The sequence below is a fragment of the Astatotilapia calliptera genome, chromosome 4 (genome assembly GCF_964374335.1).
Source record: "Astatotilapia calliptera chromosome 4, fAstCal68.1, whole genome shotgun sequence".
Lineage (NCBI taxonomy): Eukaryota > Metazoa > Chordata > Actinopteri > Cichliformes > Cichlidae > Astatotilapia > Astatotilapia calliptera.
In genome coordinates, this window is record NC_137425.1 from 7,574,749 (window position 1) to 7,589,026 (window position 14,278).

General features: G+C 41.2%; 1 protein-coding gene across 2 annotated transcripts; it reads right to left on the minus strand.

Moving 5' to 3' along the window:
- Positions 1–599: 599 nt before the first annotated feature.
- On the minus strand, positions 600–13,781 carry stard3 (StAR related lipid transfer domain containing 3). 2 transcript variants are annotated; one of them, XM_026164336.2, is made up of 15 exons: positions 13,652–13,781; positions 9,892–10,130; positions 9,724–9,801; positions 9,393–9,470; positions 9,232–9,285; positions 8,814–8,925; positions 8,632–8,730; positions 8,462–8,517; positions 8,273–8,365; positions 4,902–4,964; positions 3,578–3,673; positions 3,409–3,488; positions 3,176–3,280; positions 2,955–3,048; positions 600–2,129 (listed from the first exon to the last, which is right to left on the minus strand). In XM_026164336.2, the coding sequence occupies exons 2-15, from the start codon at positions 10,102–10,104 to the stop codon at positions 1,986–1,988; spliced, it is 1,365 nt and encodes a 454-aa protein (XP_026020121.1). In that variant the 5' UTR covers positions 10,105–10,130; positions 13,652–13,781; the 3' UTR covers positions 600–1,985. The 2 variants fall into 2 exon arrangements, with proteins under 2 accessions (XP_026020121.1, XP_080156293.1); XM_080300167.1 differs by lacking the exon at positions 13,652–13,781 and adding an exon at positions 10,248–10,369.
- Positions 13,782–14,278: the final 497 nt, after the last annotated feature.

Here is a 14,278-nt window from a genome sequence, read left to right on the forward strand (position 1 = left end):
AACTTTTGAAAACGCTTCATGCTTATTTTTGATTAAGTCACACAGAGAACAGTGACCTCTGGCAAAGTTCTGTGAGTGCAGCAATGAAAATCATGCAAGGCTGCAGACACAGGGCGTTATTATTCATAACATAAGCACCCACAGAGAAACATATGGGTAGAAGCTACTCTTGTGTGTATGTATGTATGGATGCAGGAATGGATGGGTAGATAGATAACTACAAGGGTATCTATCTACCTATGTTAAAAAATATATTCAAAAATAAGAGCACAAGATTTATACAAGTTAATACAGATACTGGTTAAATATGTGAGTTGAAGGAAGTCAGAGCTAGATCATCTTTTCATATATTTTATTAGACGTAAGACACTGTTTAAGACTCAGTAAAAAATCTTGTTCAGTAGTGATGAGCATAAATTAAAATGTTTGTATAAACAAATCAATTTAAAATTATAAAAAACACAGTTAAGTATTCTAAGCAGGGTTTATGTAAATAATCTTTGTGGAGGATACGAAAGCACAGACATAACAGCAGGAAATAAATGGAAAAGTAAAACAAAAGACTGGCATGTAAAACTACTCTGATAAAAGGCACCAAATTATTGATATCATTATTTATTGTCACTTCCAACATTCCTTCAGTACAGTAAGTATTGTAAATGAGTCTTGATTTATTAGGGCTTAATGATTTCTGAGCGTGACTACATACACAAGCTTATGAAGAGTAATGCCTCACAGTCGTGTGGGTGTCACAGTTACACCACCAAGTGTTATTTCCGTTACACCAATATAGAAAAGTTCAGGGAAGACCAGCACCCTCTTCAGGTCAACTTCACAATAACTTCAACCAACTTCATCTTTTAAATTCTTTTGATTCCAGATGTAATCCTAAAAATTGATCTTCTGAGGTACATCATAACACTGATACACAACTTAAGCTGCAGGGGATGTCTTCTTCTTTTTTTTTCCATGATTAAAAACATTAACAAAACTTCATTCAGTGCCACGCCTCAGGCCACAGGGGGCCTAATCTAATTATAGCAGTATAGTAATAACCTTTCATGACAAATAAGTCGAGCTACTTCAACACAAGGCCACTTGAGGTTATTGGCAAAAAATATATATATTAGTATACAGCATCCTAACCTATGAACATTATCTTTTGTACTAACTGTCTAACAGCCTGCTGACCCGGGTCCTGGTTTAAACTCCTGGCTGATCCCAAAGTGCAAAACAAAAGCAGCATTTAAAAAAAAAAAAAAAAACATACAGTAATTAAATGTTTGCTTTAATGTTGCACTATGGCACAGAAGCTGGTGTCAAACCAAGAACGCTTCACTGTGTGGATCAGTGGTGTCTCCCTCTAGTGGTGACCAGATAGCAGAGAGCCCCCTGTAATGTATCACAGTGTAGTAAAGTAGAAGAAACTGTGTGGAAATATGGCTGTGAAGTGCAGGCAGGTGCCTCAGAAAAACAAATCCATGACGGTGCAGTGAAAAAATACACACACACACACACACACACACAGGAAAAAGCAGTAAATCAATGACTAACAATGTGTGCAGAAAGATAAGGCTCAGAGAGACAGCTGTTTCAGTCATACTACTGTTATAGCTATTCTGTAACACAGATTCCAACATTGGGAATCACTTTTTTATCCAGGTCTTGTTTCTGTAAAGTCTCAGAAAACAGTTTTCATTACATAGCGAGAAACATAGCAAACGGGTTACAGGTCCATGCAAAAATTTCCGCTTGTGATTACACTTAAACTTCCCCAAAATGATAGAAAATGTTTAGTCTTTGATATCTGAATAACTCCTCACTTTGTGTGGCTGAAACATGGGAAATGTCTCACATCTCCTTTGCTTAAAGTTGCAACCTTGTCAGGTACATAATTGCATCCTTTCAGCTTGGGAGCATTCAGCGGACGCCGTGATGGCCAGTTTTGGCTAGTGACCTTTCAAGTGACCACTTAAAACTTCTCTCTAGTTTTGAGAGTGGTGGTGGTGATGGTGGTGGTGGGAACGATGAGAGGGCCGCACGTCGATAATTCGTTGGCGTAAATGGGACATGAACTCAAACATTGTGGCTGCCAGACTCTGGTGGATGAGGTAGCGTGGCAGACGGCCCTGATGAAACAAAAAAAATTGCTTTTTAATATTTGTATTACATTTCATATTCCTTTGTTTTTGATCCTTATCTCACCTATATCTGTTACATTTTGCCTTTTTCTGCAAAATTTCTATTTATACACACACACACACCTGTTCAACTGCTCGTTAACACAGATATCTAACCATCAATCACATGGCAGAACTTCAGTGCATTTAGGCACGTAGACATAGTAAAATGCTTATCTGCTGGGATTTTCCCACATAATCATCTCTAGAGTGGTCCAAAAAAGAGGAAATGTGCAGTGAGTGGCAATTCTCTGGGTGAAAATGCCTTGTTCATGTCAGAAGCTAGTGAACTTTTTTTAATCTGGTGGGAAGGAAGGCTAAAAACCAAGATAATGAGACTGGAAAAACATTGCCTGGTCTGATGAGTCATGACTTCTGCCACAATATTCGATTGGTAGAAAAATTCCAGGGTGGTGCTCGGGTAACAATGTGGGTTTAATGTCACTGCTTAAGTAATACTGACCACAGTATAACCATCTTCAGACAGCTGTTCTCAGCATGATAACGTACTATAACACAGACTGGTTTTATATGTGACGCTATCATGTAAAATGGTCCCAAATCTCTGAGGAATGTTTTATGCACCTTGTTGAATCTATGCCATGAAAAATTAAGGCAGTTCGGAAGGCAAAAGGGGGCCCAACCTGCTGCAGTGTCCTGCTACAAAAATCATTTAGAAAACAACTTCTTTCTAATTGTACAAAGGGAAAGAACATCTTGAATATTGTAAAAATAAAGAAAATTCAAGAGTAATTCCACCATGTGTTTTCACACCTTTAAGTCTGTGTTTAGGACCCAGATGAAAGTGCAGATGGATGGGTTACTGCTGGATTTGAGGACCACAAAACCTCCGGGCCCATTTTCTCCTCTGAGACCAGCAGTAAAGCAAAAAAAGACAAAGTTATACAAGTTAAACTAACACAGATGCCCTTTGTCAAACCGATACAATGTTCTAATTTACTGGATCAGTGACAAGGCCAGAGGCAAGGTCTGACCTGACATAGCGATTGCTTGGAGGTTTGGCATCGTGGTTGGTTGCTATGCCAGCAGACAGGTAACAGTCTCGTTTGCGCTCCACTCGGCGAACATTAACAAAGTCCCTGAAGGAAGAAAAATCAATCACCCAATAAACACACTTTATTCAGACCTGAAGAAAAGAAACGATACAGATGGGACAGCAAGAACAGATGACAGAAAGAAAAGTCGGTAGGATGTTGTGCTGATGTACCTTGCGGAGACAACTCCCCCTGCTGCTCCAGCAGATACATCATATGAGACAAGAGTGTTGTCGTCAACTCTCTGAAGGATCTGAGTATAAGACGGGAAGAGATATCAAGCTGTAGCACGCCACAGGATTACAGTGAAAAATGTGCAAAAACAGCAGGAAGACTTCTGACCTGGCAGACAGAAACTGTTTTGTTCCACTGAACCATCTTCTCCGGCTGCAGGATCACCTCCTGATACACAAGCTCAGCAGGACACTGCATGAGGGCCTGAAGAGGAGAAAAAAACAAGGCTGTAAACTAATGTCCAGCATAGCCTACAGTTACAAGAAAAAAATGTCTATAAGACATGACACTATAATTGCTGTCTGCATGTACTTTGGGCTATTTTCTACCCCTTTCTTTGGGGTCCTTAGGGACTAAGTAAAGCGCTATACAAATACAGGCCATTTACCATTTACTTTCTGTTGCAGATGATATGAAAATATCTAAAGCTCTCTTTTCTGTATGGTGCACTTTTTCCCTCCGAAGCAAAGGTCAGAACAGGCCTTACTTCACTAATCTGTAATGGCCTGTCTGACTACTTTCAAAACAGGATCTTGTGTCTGTTTATGACCATTGTCTTGTTGGAAATCCCTATTATGTAATATTTACTTCTACAAAGAGCGTTTTGTTTCAGTGACGGTTGTTCCATGCCAGCGATGCAAATTTTGTCATCGAAAACTATTCAAGAGGTTCTATGTGGAAGTCTACATACCCTCTATATATAATATATAATAAGAACTGTTGCAGCAACTTTTCTTTAGTGTCTGCAGCTATCAATCGACACATCTACAAGACACTTTAATCCTGGCCTTACATCATTCATTTTGCTTTCCATTTTGTTCATACGTATATGGCGTTTTAATGTGCCTATCTAGCTTGGAAGGAAAAGCAAGATTGAAATAAGTCTGCCAGATAAACATCACACTGAAACACAAGAGTAGTGTGTCAAAGAAAAAATAAATTTGAGACTGCTGCAATAATAAATGCACAGTTGTAAACCTTGGAAAACAAAGTCCCTTCAGTTATGAGGTCTCCAATAAAGAGCAAACTTCCTCTGAATTCCTTAATGGGAAGTTGTACACACATGAATCAGCTTTTTCTGTGCAAGGCACCGAGTCTCTGTTGTATCGAATTGGATTTAGCATGCAATTATTGATTATTTCAGCAGCAGAAACTGTGCAAATACAGGCCCATCAGCTGCAAGAGAACTTGATCCATTTGTAGCAGAGTGTTAGGAAGAAGTGTGACAGCTGACGGATTCAGAGCCTGTTCTGCTCTTTACGCTGATATCTATAATAATAGAGTCCAAGGCGATATGAGTTGTATATGTAAAAAGACCAGGGAGGCTTGAAAACATATCTGAATTCACCCTATTAACAAATGCAGCCTATCTAAACATGATGTAGCAGGGCATGTTTGGTGAGATACTGAATACACTAGAAGACTGTTGCACCTTGAGGATGAAAGTCTTTCCATGGAAAGGAACTTCCAGAGTGTAAACTGAGTCGCCCATTTCCTGTCATGGGAGGTGAAAAAAAGACAGTATTACTGACTCACTTTCATTTGAGTAAAAACAGATATGAATTAATAACGCAGGAATAATAAACTACTAGTAAGACAGGTAATGTAGTTTTCATTGTAATTAAAAGAGCTGATACAGAAATACACCTCCTACAGAGAAAAATGCTGCATTGCTAAAATTAGGTTTCAGTTGGGTGTTGTGGTGCCAACATACCTGTTTGATTACATTCTTACCTTAATAGTGGTTCTATGAGAGTTTAAAGGGATTTGATTGTGGGGCCTTTATTTTCCCCTCAAAAAACAGCTTTTAATATAGTGTGTATACCTGCTCAGGGTGAAAATTAGCTACAGTTCTGAGCAAAAGTCTCGAGCCACCTCTCATTTCTGTATATTTAGCAAGGAAAATTTGAAATGGGTGCAGCGATTTAGTGAAACCAGATGCTTTTACCAAACTGGCAGTGTGGGTTTTTTATCATTATCATGCTGGAAAAAGAAGCCTTTGTCAATCAGATGCCTTTTAGCTTGTATTTCATGTCAAATCGAAATCTGATGGCACTCTTCTAGGTTCATAATTTTAACAAGATCCCTGAGACCACTGGCTGAAATGACAGAGAACTCACTATGTTTCACAGATGGCTGTAGACACTCCCTTTTCTACCTCTCTCCCGACTTCCTCTGTACATACAGTGGGGCAAAAAAGTATTTAGTCAGCCACCGATTGTGCAAGTTCCCCCACTTAAAATGATGACAGAGGTCAGTAATTTGCATCAGAGGTACACTTCAACTGTGAGAGACAGAATGTGAAAAAAAAATCCATGAATTCACATGGTAGGATTTGTAAAGAATTTATTCGTAAATCAGGGTGGAAAATAAGTATTTGGTCACCTCAAACAAGGAAAATCTCTGGCTCTCACAGACCTGTAACGTCTTCTCTAAGAAGCTTTTCTGTCCCCCACTCGTTACCTGTATGAATGGCACCTGTTTGAACTCATCATCTGTATAAAAGACACCTGTCCACAGCCTCAAACAGTCAGACTCCAAACTCCGCCATGGCCAAGACCAAAGAGCTTTCGAAGGACACCAGGAAAAGTATTGTAGACCTGCACCAGACTGGGAAGAGTGAATCTACAATAGGCAAGCAGCTTGGTGTGAAAAAATCAACTGTGGGAGCAATCATCAGAAAATGGAAGACATACAAGACCACTGATAATCTCCCTCGATCTGGGGCTCCACGCAAGATCTCATCCCGTGGGGTCAAAATGATCATGAGAACGGTGAGCAAAGATCCCAGAACCACACGGGGGGACCTGGTGAATGACCTGCAGAGAGCTGGGACCAAAGTAACAAAGGTCACCATCAGTAACACACTACAACGGCAGGGAATCAAATCCCGCAGTGCCAGACGTGTTCCGCTGCTGAAGCCAGTGCATGTCCAGGCCCGTCTGAAGTTTGCCAGAGAGCACATGGATGATACAGCAGAGGACTGGGAGAATGTCATGTGGTCAGATGAAACCAAAGTAGAACTTTTTGGTATAAACTCAACTCGTCGTGTTTGGAGGAAGAAGAATACCGAGTTGCATCCCAAGAACACCATACCTACTGTGAAGCATGGGGGTGGAAACATCATGCTATGGGGCTGTTTTTCTGCCAAGGGGACAGGACGACTGATCCGTGTTAAGGACAGAATGAATGGGGCCATGTATCGTGAGATTTTGAGCCAGAACCTCCTTCCATCAGTGAGAACTTTGAAGATGAAACGAGGCTGGGTCTTCCAACATGACAATGATCCAAAACACACCGCCCGGGCAACAAAGGAGTGGCTCCGTAAGAAGCATTTGAAAGCCCTGAAGTGGCCTAGCCAGTCTCCAGACCTCAACCCCATAGAAAATCTGTGGCGGGAGTTGAAAGTCCGTGTTGCTCGGCGACAGCCCCAAAACATTACTGCTCTCGAGAAGATCTGCATGGAGGAATGGGCCAAAATACCAGCTACTGTGTGTGCAAACCTGGTAAAGACCTATAGTAAACATTTGACCTCTGTTATTGCCAACAAAGGTTATGTTACAAAGTATTGAGTTGTATTTTTGTTATTGACCAAATACTTATTTTCCACCCTGATTTACGAATAAATTCTTTACAAATCCTACCATGTGAATTCATGGATTTTTTTTTCACATTCTGTCTCTCACAGTTGAAGTGTACCTCTGATGCAAATTACTGACCTCTGTCATCATTTTAAGTGGGGGAACTTGCACAATCGGTGGCTGACTAAATACTTTTTTGCCCCACTGTATTGACGACTATTTGAATAAAAATTTTCAAATTTGGATTCATCACTCCATGGGACTTGTTGCCACTGATGTTCAGTCTAGTTCTTATGTAATATGTCATACCTCGGCATTTTCTCTCTGTGCTCCTTCATTAAAAATGGCTTCCTGACAGCCACCCTTTGACTGAGACAGTTTTGGATGAAACTTTAGTGATCAATTGAAAAGCAAGCTGCATCTCTGAGGTCATGAGTCAGGTCTTTGTTGGATTTTTTCCTGTTTCTTAAGAACATGACTTTCACATGTTGATCATATGATGTAAACACTTTGTTTTAGGGTTGCCACTTCTTCTTTTGCCTTTTACAAGAAAGTTTTACTCATCGACTGCAAAATATAAAGACACAAGGGATGGTTCAAGACGTTCCCACAGTACTGTAGTAGCTAAATCTGACAAAAGGTATTGCCTATTTTATGAAATCAGTGCTTTTGTGCATCACTTCTCAAATATAAAGAAGAGAAGAAATAAAAAAAAAAAAGAAAGAAACAATTAAACTGCTGCTTGAGATGGCTGGCTCCTGTGCTTTAGTCATTTTTTGTAACCTGGCGTGTGTAGGAAACTGCAGGATCAGTATCTTTCAGTATCTCTGTCGGTTATATCTGTGATTCACAGTTCATTGTTGCTTATCAGCTGCCTAAAATAGAAATGAGGCCATTAAAGTACCATCTCTATTGCTGATCGCAAGAACTATAAGGGACACTTTGATAGGCAATTGAATCTTTAAAACCAAAAAAGTAATTAGGTGTCACAGTGAAGACAATAGTATTGATTACAAGTTTTCTATGAGATATGTTTGTGTTAAAACAAAGGCACCCTGAACACTCTGTCTGTCATAAAAAGAATGCACGAGGAAGCAATGAAATCTGCGTCAGTGATATGATCTTTTAGTTATGTAAGCAAACGTCTTAACTGTGCATTCAAACGTGAACAAGACAGGAAAGCTATTCATTCAGTGGATACATCCTGGAGTCATGTACTCACATTGTGTTTTTCAAATTTCCAGTTTTCCTCCTGGGCTAGGATCTGTTCCACCACAGACATTGCCTCATAACCCTGTCTCACATACTCCTTCTCCTGGAATAAGAGTGAGAGGAGTGAGAAACGAAGCAGAAAATCATCATCAGAACAGGAGTCAGTGGGGCTGATTATAAAGAGTATAACAAAAGCTACCTGAGCAGTGATAGCTCTACGCCCAGGACCCTCCTCATCAGGCTCCTCGTCAGAGTCTGCAGACACAAGTTCAAGACCATAACTCAATTTTTGGGTTAAATATGAAATGTACAATCATAATAGAGATAATAAAAAACCCTAACTAAGAAACCACTTGCACAAACATTCACCTGCGACAGATTCAGGTGGAGAGTAGAACTGTCCATCTGAGACAGCGTGAGAGTAAATAGGGGCTCGTTCACAAGCTGCATTCACTGCTGCTACGTATGCTGAGGTAACAAAAGAAAAGAAGTTAAGAATCAGACAGCTTTGTGTAAGCAGCATTTGAACTTATCGGGCACTGTTATCCTACCTCTTTCATCATCAGTCTCCTGAGGGAGAACTTTGAAGTCAAGGAACCAGGTCTCCAACCAGGCGACCACAAACGAGGTGATGGGCAGAACATAGCCAAAAGCATTTTGCTTCTTCAAAATAGAAATCAAAGACTATTTTTACTACTTCGGCTTCTAAAACAGATGAGTGTGCTGCATTTGATGTTGGTTCACTTCCCTAATGTCAAATGTGAAAAGTTTACAAAGCTACATAAACTAATTTTGAACCACTCCAAAAAAAGAAATCACATAAAGTCTTATCAGCTCAGACTGTGAATAACTGCCTTTGAATGCAGAAGTGAAAAAGTGGAAGTGGTTTAAACTGATATGCTTGCAAACCGTTCACATAGACAAATACAGGCTCTGAAAGTGTTAGAGTAGCAAAGAGAGGACACTCACATTCGATATGATAACTTTGACAACGAGGAAGATGGTTGTTACCAGAGTGGTGATCTGAAGAGTTTAAAAAAAAATGTTAAATAGCTCATGTCTGGCAAATAACATATAAGACTTTACATTAACTATTCAGTGTGTGTTTAACTGTAACTGAGATGACTTACCGCAATAACCCACCAATGCCTCAACCGAAAACCAGCATAGGCCACTTGAAGACACAGGAAACGAAACAAGGCAAGGAGCTGAGACAAGGAAGAAGAAGCAGAAAAAGAAAATGACCTTTCATTTTAATTACATGTTGACGTTGCAAATGATTTCCCCTTGTGTGTCTATAATGATGCAATCTGCCAACCCAAAAGGAGGAATTACAAGAGCAGGTTACACATAAGTAACTGCTCATTGTGATCAAAGCATGATTAGAATAACGTGGTAATAAATGACCCATCATTTCAACACTGAATGCAAATAAACACAAATTTGGATTGACCCACTTACAGTAATGTCAAAGAAGGATGACTTGAAGTTATAATGGACGACCTCGTTCTCTAAACTCTCCCAAAGTGAGCTTGAGATCTGCAGAAGAAGAGGGCAGAGATCACATCAAACCAAGAATTAACCATTAGTTCTGCAACAGCAACAAGAACAGTGAAAGCACACACTCACGTTAAGCTCAATAATCCAGAGAAGGGTGATGAAGAGAAGGTCGAAGGTCACAAAGAGACAGAAAGTGCGCCGCACGTCAGAGATCTTCTTGCGCTCTACAGGTGGTGTCAACAGGTACGGGGATGGGATGGACATCGATGTAGAGTAGGAAGCATTCAGGGAGGCGATGGCGGGGAGGCTGCCCCCGAGCTCCCCATAGGCTCCACCATGCATTCCTGCTGTGACACAGGAAAATCCACCTGCAGCAAAACAGACATAAGTGTGTGGTTGTCATGTTTAGCGCTGCTTCTTCTTCTTCTTCTTCTTCCGGCTGCTCCCTATTGGTCATCAAAGCAGATCATCTGCCTCCATCTCACCTCCTCTGTCGCGGTTGCCCTCTACATATCCTCTTTCACTACAACCATAAATCTTCTTTGTGGTTTTGCTCTTCTCTTCTAGTCTGCCAGCTCCATATTCAACATCCTTAGTTCAGTATATCCACTATCCCTCCTCTGCACATGTCCAAATCCTCTCAGCCTTGCCTCTCTTACTTTGCCTCCAAACCGCTCCACCTGAACTCATTTCTCATCTTGTCCATTCTGGTCACTCCCAACAATAAAATATTAAAATTTTTAACTCTTCCACCTCCACCTACTGTGTTTTTGGGGTTGTTTTTGTTTGGGTTTTTTTTTGGTGAAAACAGCAGACGATAACTAGCCTTCAGTGGAGTCTCGTGATCTCCTTTCACCTCCCTATGGTGAAGACAAACAGCAAGCGTTGCTAGTTTTGCCTTATTTTACAAGAACAAACAGCCTGTGTGTTTGTGTTAAACGATGAGTGTTATATCTGATCTTCCGCCAAAAGCTTTTTAAAATGAACGACTCCAACGTTAATACTGCGTAAAGCATGTGACGTGACTTCTTGAAAGCAAGTCTGTAGTCACGAATCATTAGCTGAGGGACATCTCTGGTGTGACATCAGAGTCTGGGAGAACAATTCCCACGAAGCAGGAAGACAGCGGGTTTTATTACACCACTGAGCCATTATTGAGCCGGAGGTGAGTTTCAATCACCTCTGGACAAACTCCGTAACATCGGTACACGTTGACAGGTAGATGTGATCAAGCATGTCTTATCTATTAACCGAAAGAACATCAATTAAGTTAACAAACCGCTAAAACGGAGTTTAAAGTCAGGTTAAGATCCCGTGACTCCCCTAGCCTGTTCACTTGTGCCAAAAACAAAACAGCCTGAAGGTCCGGTGTTCCAGATCAACTGGCGTTTAGATCAACTGGCGTTGGTCGAACAGATGTGTGTCAGTCTTGCGTTTCAGGAGCTCCTACCGACAAACCAGCAAAAAAACGCCAAATGTGTCATCTGTGACACTTGTGAGGTTGTCTCAAACACACTCCGTCAGTCTTGATGCTGTTGAACAACAAAATGTTTAAAAATGTGGCGAGTTTACCTGGTGATATCCTCATGCGCGACGCGATCGCGAAAACAGCAAACAAGTAACACCACGCCGTTGTTGTTCACAGGACAGCAAGAGTAAACGATCGGGAGACCCTTGTCGTCGTTATCGTTCCACTCGCACGGTTTATTTCACCGAATTCAGCGTTTTTGCTCCACAACTAAAGCGAGCAGTTTGCTCTGTGCACCAACATGGAGTCGAGTCAACCAGCGCCACCTCTGGCCAAGTGCCACAGCCTACAGCCAGATCAACTGGTGACACACATCTGCAGCACGTTTGAATTCGTGTCATGCACATTTGTACCTTTCAATTGTGTCTGTTTGTGCGTCATGCAAATAAACCTTTGAAATGATATCATGTATTTATTATCAGCCTACATTTGTACAAAATGCCAAATGACATACACATAAGAATCACCATCCTGATATCAATACTTTTGCCCATACGAAAAATGTCGTGAACAAATATATGACACACCAATATTTCACCAGTGTTGTAACTCACATGTCGCCAGCATAGTCTGCCTGTGTCCCCCCTCTGCAAACGCACATTTCAGAGTTGGATGTGATATACAGTCTGCATAAGTGTGGTCAATCCCATAACGATCCGTAAGGGGATGGCAGCTACGCTGAATGTACAGCAGTCACACAGTGATCAGCAATAAACAGTCCCCAAAACTTGCATATAATCCCCAATGTGGAGCCCATCTACTGACTACCACATAGCAGCTGGACCAGTCCCCAATGCAGGTCAGTCCACTGCTGCCACCTGTGGCCAAGTACCATAGCCTACCACTAGATTAACTTGTGACACACATCTGCACCTGCTGCTATGATCACATTGAGTAAAGGCTGAGTGGCTGCACTCACACGTGGTGCATCTAAATCTACCCACAAATATGTTGAAACATGCAATGCCAGCAATGTGGATTGTCAACACTACAAACAATCAGTAAGCAAAGACAACAGGGATCATTTGTTTCTGTTTATTTAGCACCCACAACATTTGTAGTCGCCTTCTGCACAGGGGAAGTCCACACACACCGTGTGGTACCACTTTCCACAGAAGGTGCAATCTGCAAGATTGAATGAGATTGTCAGGGTCATTGTCTGACTGTTTATTACTAATCACTGTGTAACTGCTGTACATTCACAGTAACTGCCATCTCCTTATAAATGTTTATTAGATTGACCACACTTATGCAGACTGTATATCACAACCAACTCTAACATGTTTGTTTGCAGAGGGAAGACACAGACAGACTACGCTAACGACATGTGATGTTACAACACTGGTGAAATATTAGTGTGTTCACGACATTTTTCGTATGGGCAAAAGTATTGATATCAGGATGGTGATTCTTATGTGTATGTCATTTGGCATTTTGTACAAATGTAGGCTGATAATAAATACATGATATCATTTCAAAGGTTTATTTGCATGACGCACAAACAGACACAATTGAAAGGTACAAATGTGCATGACACGAATTCAAACGTGCTGCAGATGTGTGTCACCAGTTGATCTGGCTGTAGGCTGTGGCACTTGGCCAGAGGTGGCGCTGGTTGACTCGACTCCATGTTGGTGCACAGAGCAAACTGCTCGCTTTAGTTGTGGAGCAAAAACGCTGAATTCGGTGAAATAAACCGTGCGAGTGGAACGATAACGACGACAAGGGTCTCCCGATCGTTTACTCTTGCTGTCCTGTGAACAACAACGGCGTGGTGTTACTTGTTTGCTGTTTTCGCGATCGCGTCGCGCATGAGGATATCACCAGGTAAACTCGCCACATTTTTAAACATTTTGTTGTTCAACAGCATCAAGACTGACGGAGTGTGTTTGAGACAACCTCACAAGTGTCACAGATGACACATTTGGCGTTTTTTTGCTGGTTTGTCGGTAGGAGCTCCTGAAACGCAAGACTGACACACATCTGTTCGACCAACGCCAGTTGATCTAAACGCCAGTTGATCTGGAACACCGGGAGCTAATTCCTGTTAGCAAGCTAACTCAACGCTGTCAAACTGTCAAACACAAGACACGAAGGCAATAATGTCAGGGAACAATAGCTAGACTCAAGTCTTTCTTCTAGAAAAGCACGGACTGAATAATTAAGAGATAACCAATAGCCAATTTTGTTAGCTGCCGCTTAGCTTACACTGTTCGCTTCGATAACAAGTTGGTCTCACTTACGGAGAAACAAATACACTCCTCAAACGTAACAAAACGGTCACGCTAAGCAACACTGCGAAACTGGGCAGAAATCCTTCTTTAAGTATTTCATAAAGAAAACTCAAGGTATTGAACTTACTTGATTTACAGTAGCATCATCGCTTTACGAAGTCTTCCGGGCTGACCTTCCAAAGAAGAAGTATCACAACAAGATGAATCGCTCACCCGCCGGGTGTCACGTGATCACCATCGCAACTCTCTCCCTGCCACCTGCCACACGCTGAAGTTTCACCCTAGGTTTTTGTATTCGTGTGTGTGTTTTTCTTTTTCCCGTCATTTGGCATTTTCAATACACGACCAAGCTATCATATAAAGAGGCATGTTTTTTTTTATTAGTACTGCTCTTGCCCGTGGTTTTGGCTTTTTGATTTTTAGTGACCATGTGCAAAATCCAGATCGTCTTGTTACTGAAACACTGCATTACACTTTTTATTGATCTTGTATGTCTCTGTATCCAGTCTATAACCATAAGGAATAATATTAGTGGAACACTTTTTGGCATAGACTTTAATGAGTGTGACTACTATATTTTATAACGGACTACCAGTTGGCATGATTATTCCACAATCGGTCGAGCTTGCGACTAATCTGACAATATTATACGCTGAAATGTCACTTGTCAGTTGTGTGAGATTTAAATAGACTCTTGAGTGCCATCGTATGGGCACTTCGCTCATCTGTAACACTGAAAGGTTTAAATGGGCAG

Excerpts from the sequence above, each read along its gene's own strand:
- stard3 (XM_026164336.2), bottom strand. The coding sequence starts at position 10,104 with ATGCATGGTGGAGCCTATGGGGAGCTCGGGGGCAGCCTCCCCGCCATC. Across the intron at positions 8,366-8,461 it reads GTAGAGCTATCACTGCTCAG|GAGAAGGAGTATGTGAGACA; the intron begins GTAGCTTTTGTT and ends CTCTTATTCCAG. Across the intron at positions 4,965-8,272 it reads GGAAATTTGAAAAACACAAT|GAAATGGGCGACTCAGTTTA; the intron begins GTGAGTACATGA and ends CTCCCATGACAG.